General features: G+C 43.0%; 1 protein-coding gene across 5 annotated transcripts in view; it reads right to left on the bottom strand.

Moving 5' to 3' along the window:
• LRP1 (LDL receptor related protein 1) overlaps positions 1–21,580 on the bottom strand; it is a 316,344-nt gene that overhangs the window by 220,173 nt on the left and 74,591 nt on the right. For all 5 annotated transcript variants that reach the window (XM_053370298.1, XM_053370312.1, XM_053370304.1 and 2 more), the window contains one exon: positions 12,501–12,623. In XM_053370298.1, the coding sequence (XP_053226273.1) occupies positions 12,501–12,623 (123 nt within the window). The remainder of the gene's footprint in view (positions 1–12,500; positions 12,624–21,580) is intronic.

The raw sequence follows: 21,580 nt of genomic DNA, 5'->3' as shown, positions 1-21,580 counted from the left end.
TGTCACAGGAAAAACTGTGGCTTCGTGACTATCAGGATTGTCCCACACCTGACTTAAGTATTAAGTATTAATGCCTGATTTAAATACATTTTTTTTCCCTTCTGAAGTCCATGGGCTCCAGAACACGGAGTACGATTGGGATTCCCTGGTGTTCGCACGCAAATATTTGCCAGCATTACTTCCCTAAGCCTAGCATACAGGGGTATTAACAGTGGCAACCCCACAAACCCCACCTCCCGCTCCCTTTATCTCCAAATACTGCCTGAGCCAAATCTCGCCTGTCAGCACAAGCATGGGACGGCAGAAGGTCTCTGTCTCTGGGGGCTGTTAGCTGGCCCTTTCTCACGCCACTATGGCACCAACCTCAAGGCTTCCTTATCTTCCAGGCAAAGGGAGAAAACAGCACTACGAAATCTGGGGTTCAAGGACTTTCTTTTGCAGGAGTCCTCAGCCAATCTCGAGAAGTCCCAGTACAAGAGACAACAGTTCTGTTGGTGATTACAGGAGGAATTTAGTTTACTCTGCTGCCTTTTTTGCAAATGCTCTCTTACATAGGCTTAAAACTTGTAAAGGAAGCTATATGGCAGATGTTTTGGAAGTGCCAACCATATTTGCAAGTGGGTGAAAAGCACTACAAACCAACTTACTCAGAGACCAATTTATCAAATTAAATCACATTTCATGTTCCCTACACCTGTCAATTCTTTGCATCTTTGTTTTTAAATCACACTTTATAACATAAATAACAAAAAAACCATTGCACAACTACAACATACATATTTTATCCTGATTTCTTTAAGTCAACTTACGTTCAAGTTCAAAACAATGCATTGAACTGTATTCGCAGTATTCAAAAAATGGGCTCCAGTTGGAAGCTATTTTAGCCTTTGTCTTTTTGCTTTGGTTTTTATGTAATAAATTAATCTGGCCAAAATCTATGCTGGCTGACGAATGTGCATTCAGTTATTATTCTTGTTATTTTAAAAGACAACTATGTTCTTTCAGGTTATTGTTACTTATCAAGGCATCTTAAGTCAGAGCAATGGTGTTGGACTTCAACTCCCTCCCATCAGCCCTCGCCAGCATGGCCAATGGTCGGCAATGTTGAGAGTTGTAGTCCAATAACATCTGAGGGAACCATGGTTACCCCAGTCCATCCAGTTGATCTAAATAGGTTTTGAATCCAGCTCTCTAATAACGTAGGCAAATGTGTCCAGCAGGGTCTAATAGGGTAATGTGTAGTAGACAAGAAGTTCTGTGATGATTATTACATTCAGGTAGGTAGCAGTGTTGGTCTGGCACAGTCATAATTAATTAATTAACTAACTAACTGAAAAATTGTTCCAGTAGCACCTTAGAGACCAACTAAGTTTGTTCTGGGAATAAGCTTTCTGTTATCTGAAGAAGTGTGCATGCACACGAAAGCTTATACCCAGAACAAACATAGTTGGTCTCTTAAGGTGCTACTGGACAATTTTTTTGATTATTACATTGGAATCATTGCACATGTAATCAATCTCTGCTGAGCTACAGCAAATGCCTATGCTGCGTATAAACTCACAAAATGGTTACCTCAAGCTCTCAGAGGGAAAAAACAGATGTAAGGAACCAGCTAACCTGCGGTAGCAACATGACATCTTAGGAAGGAATGAGGATACCATTTTGCTAGGCTGCTTTTATGTTTAAGGATTAGGACTATCAATAAACTTGAAAGCTTGCAATAAGGATTTATAAGTGCATCAATTCAAATAAAGACAGGGATGGAGTGTGGAATTTCAAATTTCTCTGTTACCTGTTTTAATAATACATATTTTCAGAATCATATTAATGCTTTGGAAAATGCAACAATCTGCCTGGGCTTCAGGAACTGAATGTAGAGCACCCTAGATCTATAAAGCAGTGGTGGGAGAAATGATGGTAACTAAAATACAATGCGTTAAGAATCAAGATTGGTGTGATGGTAATGAAGGTGCAGTTTTGACCTTAGAGGTACAGAAGTACAGTGGCCAAGCAAATGAACTGGCCTGCATCAAGGGTTGTTGTAAATATACCCTGGGCACTTAAGAAAAATCACTATAAATATGAAAACGTGGGGGGGTTTTCTGGCCTATCAAAATTAAGGTGGAGAGGGAACAGAGCCATATTTTCCCTTCCTTGACCCAGACAGCCTGCATGTTCTATAGCACTTTGCATGTCCACAGGGCATAAACTCCTACGGAATTCCAGTTTTGCAGAAGCTTTCATTTTGCAAAACAATGTAAATATTAGTGCAGCTATCTCACCCTAGTAGTAACTCAGCTTAGTGGTCTACTCACGGGAGTGATGTAATACACACACAAAGCTTTATTGTGGTCTATAGACCCACAATACACAGTACAACAATAGTATATATCAACAGTTGTTAAGATGTAAGATTGACCTTGCTGGCCAACAGAGCAGCTTTAGCCTGTACATACTGATTTCTGATTTTTACGGCCTCCGAGAGGAATTTTGTTACAGCCAGTTTAATAGTATCAATCTTATCCTCAAGTAGAACCCTGACAAGAAAAGAGTCAGCAATTCCAGGTTGTTTAGGATTGATTAGATGCTGTCTAACCTGTCTAGGGACACGGGTGGCACTGTGGTCTAAACCACTGAGCCTCTTGGGCCTGCCGATCAGAAGGTTGGCGGTTCAAATCCTTGCGATGGGGTGAGCACCCGTTGCTTGGTCCCAGCTCCTGCCAACCTAGCAGTTCGAAAGCATACCACTTAAAGCATTTGTGTACCACTTTAACAGTCATGGCTTCCCCCCAAGAATCTTGGTAAATACGGTCAAATTCTTAAAGTAGGGAGATAACAAAAAACCCTGCTGATATTGGATTCATGACACAGATGGGCCACAGGTCACATGTGAGCGAGATCGTAAATCACTAAAGGCAATATCCCATAACCTCTGTTTCACAGTTTTGAGGGCAATATCATACTCCAGGTGGGGAAGAAAAGATGATGAAAGACCTATCAAAGAGGCCTTACGGGCCATGTTCTGGTTTTTTACCAGGAGCTGATATACTCCTCATTTAACAAATGAAGGAGTAGAGCGTTCCCAAGGCCATACATGCAGAATCTTAGCCAATATTTCAAAGCACTTCACATGTAATACTTAAAGTGGGAACTCACCAAAGATTACACTGCTAGTTTTATTATTAGAAATTGCAAAAGGCATTCCTCCCCACCAAATCCCAGAAGCAGATGTTGTGATATTCCACAGCAGGAAAATCTCTGAAAGTGCCATATCCACACTAGCTCCCACTCCAAATTTTAGAGGGAAATGGAGATCAGTCGCAATTTGCCAAAGCCTTGCTACAATAAGCCTCTCATTCCTCAAAACCACAAATAACTGGGGCCTAGCCTTCTCTCACAATGATCACGCTCTCTGAAATATTGTTTACAGAGAACTGGCAAACATCCCGGAAGAATCTCCTCTCTTATCGTAATCTGAAATCAACTGCTCTAGATCAATTTATGAGAAAAGGCTTTGCAGTCATTTATTCTGGGATACTTGCCTCTAAGCACAACTAAGAACATAACAAGAGCCTGACTAGATCTGAGGCCCACCTAGTCCAACATCCTTTTGTTTCTCCCAGTGGCCAACCAGATGCACCTATGGAAAGCCCATAAGCAGGCCATGACCTCAATCACTGCTCCCCAGCTGACTCTGACCTTGGAGGTAATGTGTAGCCATCATAACCAGCAGCCTCTGATAGCCTGATCCTACATGAATTTCTCTACTCTCTCTTCAAAGCTGCCCAATTTGGCAGCCCTCGTTATATCCTGTAGTAGGGGGTGGGATTTCATAAAGTAACTATGTGCTGTGTGAAGTAAGACATTAATCAAACAATCAGCTTCATTAGATGACACTGGTTCCAGTATTATGCAAGACAGCCTCCTCCCTGACTCACAGCATGCACATTTTATGTTCTCCCACTGTGTCTCTCCTCTTCCTCACAGTTTTTCTAAGCTAAAAAGCCCCAGATGCTGTGAACATTCCTCACAGAGGAGTTGTTCCAGCCCCATGATCATCCCCAGGTGTGTGGCCAATAGACAGGAATAATGAGAGTTGCAGTCCAACATCTGCAATCTCACACACACAAACACAACCCAACAACATCTACAGTGAATAAATAACGCAACATTAAATGATCCAGCAACTGCAGTTAGTGGAGAATGCTGCAACACAAGATGCTGAGCAGAGCAAGACCGTGTCTACATATAACACCTCTGTTCAAAGATCTGCACTGGTTACCCATTTGCTGTATATAAAGCCCTAAACAGCTTGAGACCAATTTACTTGAGGGATCACCTTGTCCTGTATGTGCCTGCTTGACCACTTTGTAACAATGTCCATTCCGCAGAACAAAAGCCCCACAATACTTGTTCCAACACTTTGGAACTCCCTGCCTATTGACATCAGGCATTTTCACTGTATCCTTTTCAGCACCTGCTTACAACATTTTTGTTCAGGAAAGCCTATCCAGACACAGGTGTGTTATCATCTCTTTTGAGTTTATTGCTTATTTCAATTTCTTTTTTAAAATGTTTATAATTAATTGCTTTTAACTGTTTTTATTTATAATTTTAAAATTGATTGTAAGTTGTTTATAGAGATTTTGTTGCAATCATGCAGTACCATTAAATAATTAAATTAATCTGGGGAGTTAAATTTGGGGAAAGCCGGATAAGGTAGCATATGGGCTTTGGGGAGAAACATAGCTTTGTTGAATGTTTTCAGAGCGAATCATGGTTCAGTGATGTATATTTCTGCATATGGAAGTTTCTGGTTTCAATCCCTAGCATCTCCTTTTAAGGTTTTCAAGTAGCAGGGCTGGGGAAAATGTCTCCCCAGGATCCTGGAGAACAGACAAGAATGAGTGAAACTGACTGACTCCTTATCAAACATACTGCCACAATATTCAGTCCTAGATGGTTTCTCCTTGACGGCTTCCTCACAGCTGTTGCATTATACTTGTAAATAGCATCTAGGGTGTTTGCTCTTGTCTCCTTCAAAAAGGGGGTAAAGTAAGGGTGAGGGGGCTTCGCACATGAGGAAACAACTGCAGAGACTGATCCATCAGGCTTTTCTTATTCATTCTTCTAAAACAAATCTGCACACAGAAACCAAAGCAAAGGCTCTGCTGTCAGGAAATGAATCACTGGGCCCAAAGAAAAGTGCTAACTCTGCAATCATAATGGAATGGATTCTGGGCACTCACAGAGCACACCATCTCCCTGGTTTGCACCAGAAAGACTTACTTGGAATCCAGCCTAGGATTACTGGTCCACAGATTATGTATTCATTTATTTATTACATTTGTACACCAGTGTATACCTGTAGATCTCAGTATAGTAAATTAATTGGCTTAAATCCAAAACTATCAGCATAGGTGGCTTTTTGAGATACTGGCTCACTTCCCACATGATGGTAAACCATACTTAACGCTTTATTGTGAACACACCTAGCTGAGATGTTTTTCTCCTCCAACTAACGTTCAGAGCAAACCAACCCCCACCCCCAACTCAGCATTCCATCATTCTGTTTATTTCTTAATGTATTTTATTTATGACATTTGCATACTGCCTTTCATCAAAAGATATCAGGGTGGTTCACAAGGTAAAACAGGAGATAAAAGCACAGATAGTTAAAACAGAAACATCAGAAGTAGGGATAATAATTTGTTTCTCTCCAACAAACTACAAATCAGTAAGCCAAGAATACACCTTGAGAGTGAAACAAACCATGGTGCCTGGTTTGGACATACAGTGGGGGAGGAGAGCTGAAAATAATGCCAATATTTTTCACATCTGGCAAACCAATGTGCCCTTTGGTTTCAGATAATACAAGGGTAAAGGTAAAGGGACCCCTGACCATTAGGTCCAGTTGTGGCCGACTCTGGGGTTGCGGCGCTCATCTCGCTTTATTGGCCGAGGCATCCTGCGTACAGCTTCCGGGTCATGTGGCCAGCAGGACTAAGCCGCTTCTGGCAAACCAGAGCAGCACACAGAAACGCCGTTTACCTTCCTGCCAGAGCGGTACCTATTTATCTACTTGCACTTTGACGTGCTTTCGAACTGCTAGGTTGGCAGGAGCAGGGACCGAGCAACGGGAGCTCACCCCGTTGCGGGGATCCAAACCGCCGACCTTCTGATCGGCAAGTCCTAGGCTCTGTGGTTTAACCAACAGCGCCACCCGCATCCCAGATGAGTCTAAAAAGTCCAGGACACAAATTTTCACAAAGATCTCTACAGGCTATGGTGGCTCATTTATTAGAAGTAATGTATTTAGCATTAACTCTGGAAGTGTAGACTCGATTCTGACCAAACTAAGCCCCCTGGTGTGTATTTTGCTCTAGGGGGCTTAGTTTGGTCACGAAAGGCTCACAACAAACATGGTGGGAGAATGTCTAACATAATAGTGACATTATGTTAACAGTGACCATAACAGTGACCAGGCAAACATCTCTTAATATAGTTTTATTTATTATTGATGAAATGCAAAACCAGGAATTGTAATATTATGCATGAATGTCACTACTTGCCATCTTCTGGCCCCATTCAACTCATGCTTTGAAATCTCGTAATGATACAATTATAAGCATCTCAACCCAATAGTGAGAATGGGTTCTCTTCAAAGTTAGTCATGCTCAAAGGAAATCCACTGAAATTAATATACAACTGGCATCTGTTAATTTCAATGGGTGTACTCTAAGTAGAACCTAGATGGGTACAGCCCAATATTTATAAGATCAGATACTGCAGCCAGCCTCTCCAAAAAGTATTAATTTCCAGTGAATTCACCACACAACCACCAAACAGAAGAAGAACGAGGAGGCGGTTATGTAGGAATAATAAAAAATTGAATGAATGTGGAGAGGGAATGTGGTTTTAATTCATTTTAATGTTCCTGGAATCACAAAGGCTGAATACATTCTTACTTAACTAAGCCTGCAAAAAAAAAAGAGAAAAAAGTTTGCTCTATTGTACAAACAAGAAGAAAATCATACATGTTTTCAACGTTAAAGCTACTTGCATGGCCAAGGTAGGATTTGTATCTAGGTCACAAATACTTTCTGCCATAGCCTACAATCTTATTTAATGATTCAGGAAGAAGTTGGCTATTTGACAGATGATGCTTCAACATTCACAGACAGGCACTTTGTGAAAAACGGAGTTCACTAACAGATCCGCATATTCTGAGAAATGGGAACTAGGCCTGAATTTCCCCAATTTTCAGGCCCAGCATGTAAATTGCCTCAGGTAGGATTAGCTCCTCCTACTGCCAGACTATCCTTGTGACACTAGTCCCCTCTCATTTCCCAAAAAGGGACTGAGGCAGGACAGCTGATGTACAACCCTTGCAGTCATAGCACAGCCCTCATTTCTAAGACCTAAACACTGCCAGTTTCTTTCAAACATGCTCAGATTACGTCTGGGAAATTTGGCAAATTGAGTTCTCAGTACCTCCCAGCTTACTCTGTTCAGCTGGAAGGCACCAGGAAGCCCAAGGTTAGGGTTGCCATATGTCTGGGAAATCCCAGACACATCCTCTTTTGGGGAGCCAACATGCCCATCCGGGAAGATTTTTACATTTTAAAGTAAATTTTCAGGGTTTGGGAGGATTTATTTGTTAACTTGGTTTTTTTTTTCTTTTGACTCGGGCGCAGGTGGCTCAGGTTGTCCTCGTTTTTGCTCTTCAAGATATGGCAACCCTACCAAGGTCTACATCCAGCAATGAATCCTTCAGAGCAGGAATGGCCAACATAGCACCCACAGGCGACATGGCACCCATGGAGACCATCAATGATGCCCCTTGGCAGGGGGCCGAGGCTCTGAGCTTCCATTTTAATTTTTAAAAGTATCTACCCCCCTTAGAAAGTTAGGAAACAAAATGTAGAGGGATCCTTGTAAGTGATTTCTGTTAAACGAACCAGTCTGCCAACTGCTGTCAGTGTATTTAGCCAATGAGTGAAGTCAAAGCTGTGATCTTTCCTGTGGTGGGTTCAGTTGCGATCTGGTACTCCCTAGAAATTTTTTTCTGTGAATTCCACTACACAATTAATATGGAAACCCAGGAAACCATTAAGAATTCACTGTATAATTAACTTGCAGTACAATGGTATACATGTCTACACAGAAGCAAGTCTATTGTGTTTAGTGAGGCTTGCCCCAGTTAAGTGGGCACAAGATCATAGAATCACAGAACTGTAGAGTTGGAAGGGACCACAGGGGTCATCCAGTCCAACTCCCTGCAATGCAGGAATCTTTTGCCCAATGCGGAGCTCAAATCCATAACTCTGATATTTGGCTTAGGGTTGACACTGGAGGAAACAGGATTCTTGTACCTTTAAAAGTTGCATCTCTGCAATCAGGTCGAGCGAGACAGAGTTGACTTCTCATGGTAAGCTTGAGATTGTCTTGTTGGGGGCGGGGGCAGCAGCGACTGTACTCTATAACTTTGTGTTGTGCCGTGCCCCTCCAGGGCAGTCATTTTGTGACTGGCACCCACAGCACTCTCTCAGAATCCGAAAGGTGGCCAATTCCTGCTTCAGAACATGCCATTTGAATACAGTATAGGACTTTAACAAATTCAAAGCAATTTGTTAACACATAGTTGGTCCAGATACACAGAAAGAATCAACGCAACCCCTACTTTCCCTGCCACAAAATTGGATAATCCCAAAAGCTACCTTGGCAAATTAGCTTACACAACATACCAGAAGCAAAAAGAAGATGCTGCAGTAATGGAAACACATTCTGCGTTCACATTACTCCCAATTGGCTTTAGTACCTTGAAAAATGTACAACATAATGGAGTTGGGGAGGTTCCTACATGGGAAAAATCCGTTTTAACTCAAGTGTCCTAATTCAAATTGCTTTCAATAGTTAATGTCCAAGTGTGGAGAAACTTGACAAGATTGGTTCTGAGTTAATTTCACTCCTGCTTGCACTCCCTCATCTTTTTCTTTTTTAAAAAAAGGCATGTGAGCAAATTTCCCTCTTATAAGTTCATTAGTAACAATGAAAGTCTTCTAATTGCAAGAAAAATACTTCATGTTTTTAGGGCTGTTTACTAAATGTATGTACAGTAAATATGCTAAATCAGATCATTCTTCAATGCAAACTGAAAACTTTCTGAGGCATCTTGCCCTATGCAGATTACCAATTTGCACAGAAATTTTTTCCAATTCAGAATTTTCCAGAAAACTCATGTGCAAACTGTGTGTGAAACCATTCCAACAGTCTAGCCCTCCTTCTTTGAGTTTCACCCAGCTTTTCCAGCACCCCATTAAAAAATATCTAGAGACAGTGCTGAGACATACAAAATGGAATGTTTATGCCATGACATGTCTACCATATTGCCTTCAAGTCTCTTAAAAGCTATTAATTTGTGCACATCCCCACACAACATATGAAGTCACCCACTTGAAGGGAAGGCTCCCCCCCCCCCCCCCCGCAGACTCACTAGTCAATCTGGCCTGGGAAAAACTCCTTCCCAGCCACTACAATAGCAGACAGATCCTGAATTTCAGTGCTCTAGCATCAACTTGAATCTTCTTCTTCTTTTACTGTTTCTATTACACTTCATATTTCTCAGTGTCAAGTAACCATGCCAAAAAATTATAGCCTTCTTTCTGATCTTGGGGCCACCCTGCTGAATGCACTAGTACCCTTCAGGAGTAAATGCGTGGGGGGCTGCAACTTAGGGTGGGTGTTTTGTTTTGTTTTTTACAAGGAGCTCAGCACAAAAAACATTTCTGTCATTTTCCATGTAAAATCAAATAATACTGGGATAAAAGATGACAGACAGTAGAGAAATCTAAAGGCAAAATGACTGCTGCTAACTATCTAGGCTTTCTGAAAACTGGGTAAGTGTAGGTGTGGAATTGGTGACTAATCACAACTGCCATCCATTTCAACAGTCAGCTTTGCCTTCACTTTAATTCATTAGCAACAGAAAGTACATTATCTGATGCAATCTATTCAGCTTTGTAACAAACCTTTTCTGTCATATCTGATTAATGAGAACATTAACCAAATGTGATTTTGGTTAAATACTGTGCAACACCCCTCCGTTTTAATTTTTAAAAGGGAACAAAATGCTTGCTTAGAAGAAAAACAGTCCAATTTCCACATTGGTCCTGCTGCTGCCCAAATAACTCCCAGAATTTCCTGCTGTACCTTCCGCAGATATGGGAAGGCTGGCATGGCAAATGGTTTTTCTGGTAAGAGTGGTTTAGGGTTAGGTTTGCATAAACAGAGCAGGTTTCGGCAGTGATCATTTATTCATATCGGGTTTAAAAACTAAAGTTGTTTGTGTGAACTATACATTCATGTCTTGTCCAAAGAAATGGAGGGCTCGCCACCAATGTTGCATTCATATATATTTTGCCACTTAGAAAACTCATCCATGGTTTTTTGCAATGCAGAAAAAAGGCCATGAAGCTACGAGCATGTGCCAAGTTTAGCTTACCTAACCGGTCCCTTTTCTGAATGCTCAAACCAACATCTAGTCCACTCCACTTCCTGTTACGGAAGTTGCCTTATCCAAGTCAGACCACTGGGTCCATATGGGTCAGGACTATCTACACTGACTAGCAGCGGCTCTCCAGGGTTTAAGGCAGGAATCTCTCTCAGCTCCACCTGGAGACACCAGGAATTGAACCTGGGGCCTTCTGCATGAAAAGCAGGTGTTCAACCACTGAGCTACGGCCCTTCCCCAACATTCACTTAGCAATGTATTTATTTGAGTTAAGTATTTTGTTAACTTCGTTTGTGTTAAATATCTATTCTGTAGTTGACCTCCTTTGTAATGTTTTATTCTGAAATCTTTAAGACAATATTTTAGTTTTCTGTTAATTATGTTGCTTTGTTTTATTGATTTTTTTATTGATGTTTTAATATTCTGTAAACTGCTTTGAGATTTTTTCTTAAAAATATAAAGTGGTATAGAAATGAAATGAAATGAAATGAAAAAGAAGGAAAGAAACTTGTATCAAAAGCAATACCTCTAGCTATGTTGCAAGGCACACATAATTATTTTATTTGTTTGATTGTTTTAGATATTAGCATCCTACCTTTTAGGACAAAGAGCTCACAGGATTGCTTACAAAAATAAGCATAAAAACCACAAGAAGTCACAATGCACAAAGTATTTTAAAACATGCCAGTTCTAACACACTCACCAACATAAAATTACCGTAGTCAGAAAAGGCTCTAATAAAGCAAGACAAACCCTGTTCAAGCTCTGTCCAAAGAAAACTAAAGAGGGCACTTGGCAGAGTTCCCTAGGAAGGGAATTCTGATGGGGGGGCACCACTGAAAAGGGCCTGGCTCTGGGGCCCATCAACCTGTTCTTGTTGCCACAGAAATTTCACCTAAAATTCAATGGAAGTGTTAGGGTTCTTCCTCGAGCAAAACATTGAAGGAATTTTAGCGGAAGCCCAAAGTGTTTTTGTAACACTAGTGACACTTCTCAGGATAATGGCTGTTACTGGGGAGGGGCAACAGCTCAGTGGCAAAGTGCATGCATGCTTTGAGTCCCAGGTTCAATCCCTGGCAGCTCCAGTTAAGAAGACAAAGACTCTCTGCCTGAGACCTTACTGTACCATTTGCCAGTGTAGACAAATAATGTGATCTGTTATAAGGCAGCTTCCTTCAGCAGACAGCCAGGTGAGAGACAGATCAGAGATAGTATCACAGGCTAAGCAGAAATAGTGGCAAGAATTCTGCCATTCAATTTTCGATAAACTGAAAATTAATTGCTGCTGCACAGAAATACTAGCTGAATAACCAGTGTGCAGCAACTGCATTTATTGCAGTATAAACTTATAACCTGGAACATGGTATGCCAAACTGCCAGAAAGGCCTTTGCTCTCACACTCATGTCTCAACACAAAAAGGAAGAACACCAAACTTTCAGGGGAGAAACATCAAATGGGAGTATGCCACTTCAGAAGGGAAATGAAGGATTGCATGCTTCAGTGCTCTCTTATGTCAAAACCTCTTGCACTTGAAAAGCTAGCATGCTCTTGAGAATGGTAAGCTAGAACCTTTCTACCTGACATACTGACTTTCCACATGCAGGGTTATGTAGGTGGATGTGTCATATAGGTCCCAGAAATCCTCTCTGAGGTGGGACCCAAGTTGCCCAAGTTTAGGGGGAGTGGAAAAGTCAAATGTGAGTGTGAGCTAACCTTTGTTAACATATTCAGAAATGCCCAAGACGTTGCAAGTTGCGCTCACACAGAGGCTACATGGTAGCAGGAATACTAAATGGTCTATCTATTCCAAAACTGGATGATATCGTTGCCTCCATCTTTAGAGGCTAGCGTTAACATTTTCAAGGCTGTAAGAAGGATGTGATGAGTCATGGCGTGCAGGGAGAAAATGAAATGGGGAAAGTGGTCTTTTATCACCAATACAGGATATAAATAATTACAAGAGAAAAATTAAGGAAATATACATACATATATCTGGCGATTCATCAGAACCATCTGGACAATCCTTCTCTCCATCACATCTCCAGCCCATGGATATGCAAGTGATCTGATCTTTACATGCAAACTTTGTGGGGCTACACGTCTTCGGTGCTATATAGAGGCAAACAAATGGAAAAAGAAAGGGGGGGTTAGTTCTTCAAGACATGTCATTAAGAATCATTTCAAAGCTAGCCACTTAAAAAGCAAGCTGACTCTGACCGTGGTACAGGGCTCATCCATATTCACAACACTTCAGGAAAGTGTCAGATTAAAATGTGAGGTATTAATTAGAGCAAAGCAGGAGCCAAGAGTCAAATTGTAAAAGACCATTTACCCTGAATAATAATTCATCTCTTAGAAGCCCAATCCATTTTCTTTTATTTACATGCTAAATTTTGGTGTGGAAGCACCACCAAATAAAAACAAAGTGGAAGGTTTAAAGCCAGACTATGTATTGTGTGTACATTGGTTGGTAAATCTGAATATTGGTTAATTGGAACACAGAAACAAACCACAGAGAGCATCTAGTGTGATCCGCCTGCCCCGCCCCCCAAGTCACCAAGATACAAAATCTGTCAAGTCAATGCATGAGAACTTCAAACTCAAACTTTGGACTGAACACTGACTTCAACCCCACAGTTGACAATGGAGGACAGGTAAACCAGCATTATGGTGCTCTAGTGCTGGGATGGGTATCCTGCACCCCTTTCATACAGTGTTGGACTACAACTCCTATCAGTCCCAGCCAGCATGGCCAGTTGACAGGGATAATGAGAATTGTAGTCTAACAATATCTAGCTGGTTCCCCATCCCTGCTCTAATGTGTCCCAAACCTACCCATTCTGCCTTTCAGTTGACAATGGGCTTTTGTCCACCATTTAATGACCATGTAACTCTGAATTCACTTCACATATCAGCCTGACCACAAACATACAGAAACTGGTAGCATCCTTGTGTAAATTATATGTCTATGAATGTAGACTATGAGCCAGGAAGTCCACAGTTCATAACTTAATCACACACTCAATGGATAGCTATTATTTTTCTTATTAATTAATTAATAATTATATTCTGATTCTTATTTTTTTTACTGAGCCCTTCTCCCCAAGTGGGTCACAATGATTTAAAATTCCACAACCACTGTGCAAATGACTATTCATTCAGACAGGAAGGACTAACTTTACCCATGGCTGGCAGTGCTGGGATTCCCAATGCTGGCAATATGAGTGTGGGCACTATACAGGTTAACCCACCCACCCACCCATTCTCCCTGGTCAAGGTTGCAGTCTCTGCCATTGCTGTCTGAGCATACAGGGGGCTAATCAGTTTCCCTCCTGACATAGCAACGTTAACGTGATCTGGACCCCCAGCTTTGTTCGATTATACTCTCCAAGTAGTGATGAGGCACACGGAATAGCCTCTTCTGAAGTGGTGACTGCAAAGGGAACATCTGATGTCATTATTTCTACATGGAACAGTTCTTCTGTGCAAACACAGCATATGTTTGACTAAAGGGTGGCTTTCAGAAGGCTGCTCATCCCTTCCAAGCCTCCACATTTGGAAAACAGGTACACTTCTGTGGTGCGTTGTTGATATGGTGGTCTTTGGAGTTGAAAAACATATACGCTGTTTTCAAGGGAAGAGGTAAACAGTGGGCAAGCAACGAAAATAATGTTTCCACATAATTCTTCCCCCTCCAATCTGGACTACTGAATGCTGACAAAACAACACATGAAGCTCTGTGAGGTCTGTGAGGTTAAAACTCAAAGAATGTTCTCCATGATTCAGCTGCCGTTATGGCCAGAAGAAGACTGAATGAGGGGTGAACAAGATGTGCACTTAAATATGTAGCAGGCAGCTGTATTACTTTGCTTTTCCTTAACTAGCTACAGGGATGGAGATAGCTGGATTCTCATGGTGAAAGCAGAAAGCAGGAAGGGCAGGCATATCTCTTCATTCTCCCAACAAACTGGAAAGGAGATCTGCCACCAGCACTAAGTAGGATTAGGAGCCTTAGAAGAAAGAGTGTCTAGTGGTGTCCATTTCAACTGAGGAGGGGATTAGGATTAGGAGTTTTAACCCTTCTCCTACCAAAGTCCAAATTAAAACCTCCCCCAAGCTGCTACTTATACCAGGAGGGAAGCTTCAACAGGCACAACTGGGAGCCTTCCTCTCAATTTAAATAGGAAGTGGGCCAGATTTTATTGTTGGGACCACTCAATGCAGGAGGGTTAAACTCTCCTTCCCACCCAATCCTGGTTAGATACACACAACACACCGTAGTATATAATGCAGAACAGGGGTGAGGAACCTCCAGTCCATGGTCCAAATAAGGCCCAGCAGGCTATTTTGGTCAAGCCACACCCACCTGCCAACCACACTGTTATGTGTGGGTCAGTAAAAAGGCAAGTGGGCAGGGCCAAAAGATCAACTTGGTTGGGCAGGGTCAAGCACCAGGCTTCTGAAATGCTGGTGACCAGTGGGACTTCAAAGCACAGTGCAGGACTTTTTCCAAGAAATGAAAGAAAGGGTGAAACAAAATAAGGTGGGAGCAGTCAGGCTCTACAACATCCACACACAAGAGGAAGAGAAACCAGTGGGGTATAGTGATTAAAAGTGCCAGACATATCTAGGGAGACCCAGACTCAAATCCCCCACTTAACCATTAAGTTCTCTGGCTGATCTTGAGCCAATGACTCTCTCTCAGCCTACATAAACTTGCTTCCTGCCCAATGCAGCCAGCAACAAGGGCTGTAGCTGTCTGGCTTAATATTTTGTTTATGCCTATTTTCTTGTCCCAATTTGATGACTGGGAATTAGTGCCTTCTCCGAATTCACCTGACTTAGTGGTATAAAAATAAAAGGACAAGTTGAACATATTTGCCAAAATGTAAAGACTGATGCATCATGTAAATTCCAATGCCAACCAGGCATCTGTTGACAGATGTCTGTCAACATGGATACCATAAAAGTGATACCACATCCCAAAGACACAGGTATTACTTTTCAAGTATACTAAACCTGCTTTAGCGAAAGCACAAGGGCAGAAACCATGACCCAGACAGTTGGATCTGTGGTTATTTGCCACAGCAGCTACACAGAACAGCAGCACTTAAGAGTAGCAGACCAGAGAACCCTGGGTTCAGATCCCCACTGCTAAACCTCAGACCAGTCACTCTCTCTCTCTCTCTCTCTCAGCCCAACCTACCTCACAGGGTGGTTGTGAAGATAAAATGGAAGGTGGGAGTACACTGCCTTGAGCTCCTCAAAGGAAAGGCATGATATAAGGAGTAAGTAAACAGAAGCTAGCAAACAGTATACTTCCAATGTAGCACATGTTGAGGGCAAACAACAGCAGATGTTGAGAGTCTACAGAAGCCTTTGGCTACTCACTGTTGGGGACAGAATGATGGCTAGATGGACCTTGGCATGGTCCAACAAATGCAGAGACTTATGACTAGAGCCTTACGACTTCCTCTCTTATTCATCCCCAACCATCTGTGCTCTGAATGTCTAACCTAATATTAGACGCTATTATATTCAAAGGACAAATTATACCACGACTGCCTCCAGCCAGGGCAAAGTGGATCTTCCTTCTTATTTACAAGTATTAAATTGGGATAAGGGATGCAAGGGTACAGGGAAGGCAGAAGATATGCTACTGCAGAAATCATACAACTTGTTTTAGGGCATTTGTAACGCTGTTTGGTAGGCATTAATTCACACCACGTCTCCTGCTGCTAGAGTCTATTCTTCAAGGAGGACATTCTACATGATGCAGCTGTCATCTGCTAATTGCTGCCCATCTTCTATGCCTTGGAGCTTTGTCCTATCACACATGTGCAAAATAATCAAAGCCAATGAAAGCCAAAAAGTCAATGCTATTAGCACCAACCGAGGGGCTGTGCTGCAGAAGAGCAATTAAACCACAATCCAAGAAGTATCACAGCACCCAAGGAACAAATGGATTTAGAATAGGGCAAGGAGGTCTCTTGCTCTGCAGGCAACATGCTCCTGAAGCATCTGACCTAGAATTCTGAGGTGAAAGAAGGTGGCTGGAGGGGAATTCAACTCAGGGTGTTGCAATTAAAGGCACTGATTATTTCAGGCAGCTCCCCCTAACTAAATCCAGGAGACGGAGACCCAGCCACCTGGAATAAACAAACCTAGTGCTTCTACCTTAACTCATCCAAACTAGAACCATGCCCAACTGATTACAGTAGATCTCATTTCCAAAGTCCCTGGGATTTGGGATGCATAAGAGTTCTGTGGCTCTCAAGTACTTCAGCTTCACCAGGCGGTACTGTAAGGCCTAAAATGACTGCAGATTAAATCCCGACACAAACAACTCTTAAGTGGATAACCTAAAGAGTCTGTAATGAAGGGGGGGGATCAGTGCCTACAGTGTACCCAGCAGCTGAAGATCAGCTCAAGAGAGTTATAGCACTGCCAAAGCTCTAAGCTTATCTGTTATTATAATTGGATATTCCCGTTAAACTATCCCTATGGCTGACCCCTGGGACCTGCCACTCAGACACAAAAGGCAACCCACTACTCCTGGCCTGTGTTTCTCCGCTCTTCCTCGTCTCTCCACTCCCCAATTAATCTCATCCTGACGAGCCTGTCAAAGCGCTTTTGGAGAAACCCAAGCCTCATCCTGGATTTACAGAGCTTTTCACGGCAAAGATATCCTCCAAGGCCTCAAAATTGACAGAGCATGACCTCCCAGCTGAACAGCACCATGGGAACCAGCCTCCAGCAGCAACAGCAGCAGCAGTGGCAGCACACCCTCTCCCTCTGCCTCACACCTCTGGAAAGCGGCAGTTACTGGGGTTACTCTTCGCACTGGAACATGGAAAGCTACCTTTGCACCAGTTATATGGCCATCCAGCCTAGTTTTGTCCACTCTGACTGGCAGGGTCTCAGGCAGAGGTCTTTCAGGCCACCGTGCTATCTGGTGCTTTTTATTGAGCAGGCATTGAACCTGAGGCCTCCTGCATGCCAAGGATGTGCTCTATCACTGAACTATACCTCCTCCCTCCCTCCCCACCCACTCACTTTCAGTGGGAGGCATCTGAGCTCTGAATGGAGATCAAAGTCAGAAACAGAAAATGCAGTAAAAGGACCCACAGGTCGCCAGGCAAGACTTGGCCAATTGCCGTCCAGCTCCAACAAGGCCACAAAACCATGAGCCCTCTTTCATGTGACAGAAAAAATGGTAGCAACTTACCCTCCACACACAGGAGGGTGCCAAATATGAGAATGTGACAGATACACATTCATGACAGATACACATTCTTTACATGAGAGCTTGTAAAGGACATGGGATGCAGCATTTCTTCCCAAACAGAAAAGACTGCACAGTACAAAACAAAAACACATGTTGCTGATAAGGTAGCCCCAATTCTCAGAAGATGAGTTAGATTAGTTCCTACATCCTCTCCACACTGATTATGCAAAGGCAAGCATGCTTAAAGATCAGGCTAAAGCTCAGCCTGGCTAAATTCTACTGAGGTCTGAAATATGATTATGTCCTCCTGGGTTTCATGATACAGAGGAAGGGAAAGCTGAGTGTAGTCGGACACACACTCTGGACTTTAAGAAGGCCAATTCTAAAAAGCTGAAGGAGCTACTGGGTGTGATCCTGTGGTCAGAAATACTCAAAGAGAAGGGAGTCCCAAGATGGATGAGAGATTCTAAAGGGAGAAATATTGAAGGCCCAAATGCAGACAATACCAACAAGAAAGAAAAGGGTGAGGCATCTCAGGAAACTGGTGTGGCTGCATTACAGATGACAGATTACAGATGAGCTGAGAGTTAAGAAGGGCATGTATAAAAGATGGAAGAAAGGGGAAATCACAAAGGAGGAATATACACAAATAGTTAACAGTTGCAGGGGGGAAGTCTGAGCTAAAGCTCAGAATGAGCTCAGGCTTGCAAGCATAGCTGTCAACTGTCCCTTATTTGGCGGGAAACTCCCTTATCCCAGCGCCGTGTCCCGCTGCTGTTCCTTATTGATGATGTCCCTTAAATTTCCTGGGTTTCAAAGGAAGCAGCTCCTCTCCTTCCCTCCTTGTCAGCCAGGGAGGAGGGAGGCTCCAACTGTGTTGCTTGGCTGCCCAGCCTGCCCCCCTCTGGCCTCGTCACACCAGCCTCGGCCCCCGGGAGCCCCTCCCCACTGGGACTGGCGGGGGCCTCGGCCCCTTCCACCGCCATCCTCCTCATGGCCGCCAAACTGAGCGTCTCTGCCTGGTGCCTCCCCTCTGCCCGTCGCCGCCGCTCCCGCTAGGCCATGCTGTGGCTGCGCCGCCAAAGGACCCAGATGAGATGGGCAGCCTGGCGCGGCCTATGAATTGCTGAGGGGCCTTGAGAGGAGAGCGAGAGAAAGCAGTTCAGAGAGAGGAGGCGGAGGCGCGGGCAGGTGTTCCAAGGGCTAACCATGGAGGGGGAAAGCGGAGCAAGCACTTCTCCCATAATTTGTAGTGGTAGACTAGCATAGATGGTCTGATCTGCGGGTTTACTTCGGATGCTATTCCCCCCCCCTTCCTCCCGCCCCGCCTGATGGAACTGAGAGCTGCAGATGGAGCACGAGAGAAAAGATACAGAACTGCAGCAGCATCTTCGTAGCTTGGACTTCGTTTTGCGCGAAAAGTGGTTGCTGCTTGTAGTTATTTAATTGCAGTGTTTCATCAGCTGGTGTCTTGAGCAGCAACCTCTGGAAACGAAGGGCTAAAAACTGGCGCTGCTCTCCCACATTATCTGGTCCCTTTTAACTTCATATTTCAGCTGGTTGACTAAAATCCCTTATTTTGGCTGCTGATCCCTTATTTTCGAGGCTGCTGGTCCCTTTCAAATCTGTAAGTTGACAGCTATGCTTGCAAGAGATGTTAGAAATAATAATAAAGGCTTCTTCGGCTATGTCTGAAGTAAGAGAAAGAACAAGCAAGTGGTAGGGCTTCTGCACTGAGAAGACGGAGCAATGCTATTAGGTGACAGAGAGAAGGTTTAACTACTCAACACCTACTTTGCCTCTGTCTCTGTTGGACATCACTTTTCACAAGGAAAGTGATGTCCAACCTGGTGATAACAGAACAAATGATGGGAGCTGAAGCCCATGATAGGAAAAGAGGAGTAAGGGAACACCTAAGTACTTCAAAGGAATTAAAATCTCCAGGGCCTGATGAGCTGCATCCAAGGATGCTAAAGGAGCTTGCGAATGTCATCTCACAGCCTCTGTCTAGGATCTTTGAGAATTCTTGGAGAACAGGTGAGGTCCCTGCAGACTGCAGGCGGGCAAATGTTGTCCCTATCTTCAAAAAAGGGAAAAAAGAAGACCCAGGTAACAACGGGTAAGCTTGACATCAATACCAGGAAAGGTCATAGGACAGATATGTCTGTGAGCACTTAGAAAAAGATGCTGTAATTACTAAGATCCAGCATGGGTTTATCAAAAATAAGTTGTTCCAGACCAATCTCTTTTTTCTTTTTTCTTTTTTCTTTTTTAGATGGAATTAAAAGATTGGTGGATCAGGGAAATGCTGTGGACATAGTGTATCTTGATTTCACTAAGGCTTTTGACAAAGTCCCTCATGATATTCTCATGAGGAAGCTGGTAAAATATGGGTTGAACAAGGTTCAAGGTTAGGTGGATTTGTAGCTGGTTGGTTGACTGACCAAACCCAAAGAGTATTCATTAATGGTTCTTCGTCATCCTGGAAAAAAGTGACAAGTAGGGTCACACAGGGTTCTGTCCTAGGCCAATTGTTGTTCAGCTGTTGTTCAATTTGATAATTTGCTCATGACACCAAACTGGGAGGGGTAGCTAATGCCACAGAGGACAGATTCAGAATTCAAAATGACCTTAACAGATTGGAGAACTGAGTGCAAGCTAACAAAATGAATTTCAATAGGGACAAATGTAAGGTTCTGCACTTAGGCCGAAAGAACCAGATGCAAAAATATAAGATGGGGGATACCTGGCTTACTTGCTGTACATGTGAAAAGGATTTAGGGGTCTTAGTGGACCACAAGCTTAACATGAGTCAACAGTGTGATGCAGGAACAAAAAAGGCTAATGCTATTCTAGGCTGCACCAACAGAAGTACAGTGGTATCTCGGGTTACATACGCTTCTGGTTACAGACGCTTCAGGTTACAGACTCCGCTATCCCAGAAATAGTACCTTGGGTTAAGAACTTTGCTTCAGGATGAGAACAGAAATCGTGCTCCGGTGGCACGGTGGCAGCAGGAGGCCCCATTAGCTAAAGTGGTGCTTCAGGTTAAGAACAGTTTCAGGTTAAGAAGGAACCTCCAGAACGAATTAAGTTCTTAACCCGAGGTACCACTGTATAGTGTTCAGATCATGGGAAGTAATAGTACCACTCTATTCTACCTTGGTCAGACCACATCTAGAATACTGTGTTCAATTCTGGGCACCACAATTTAAGAAAGATGCTGACAAGCTAGAACATGTTCAGAGAAGGGCAACTAAGATGATCAAGGGTCTAGAAGCCAAGCCTTATGAGGAACGGTTGAAGGAGCTGGGTATGTTTAGCCTGGAAAAGAGGAGACTGAGAGTAGATATGATAGCCATCTTAAAATATCTCAAGGGCTATCACACAGAAGAGGGAGAAAGCTTGTTTTCTCCTGCTCTGGAGGGTAGGACTTGAACCAACAGCTTCAAGCTCCAAGAAAGGAGATTCCAAGTAAACATCAAGAAAAACTTTCTGACAGTAAGAACCGTTCAACAGTGGATCGGGAGGTTGTGGACTCTCCTTCCTTGGAGGTTTTTAAGCAGAGGTTGGATGGCCATCTGTCATGGATTCTCTAGCTGTGATTCCTTCATTGAAGGGGGTTGGGCTAGATGGCCCTTGGGACTCTTCCAACTCTACAATTCTATGATTCTATGAATGCAAGACACAGGTCATTCTCAGGCTGCAATTATTCTGCAGCCTCTAGCCTTCCCTGGGTCAATAAATTTGTTGCTGGTGCCTAAGGATTTGAAATATTTACATATTTCTGTGGGGAGCCTTTGGGACCATTAAAAAAAAGTTAGACTAACCCATAGGA

This window comes from Podarcis raffonei, chromosome 2 (assembly GCF_027172205.1).
Source record: "Podarcis raffonei isolate rPodRaf1 chromosome 2, rPodRaf1.pri, whole genome shotgun sequence".
NCBI lineage: Eukaryota > Metazoa > Chordata > Lepidosauria > Squamata > Lacertidae > Podarcis > Podarcis raffonei.
Note: the sequence above shows the minus strand (reverse complement) of the source record. Positions and strands in the feature narration are given on the sequence as shown.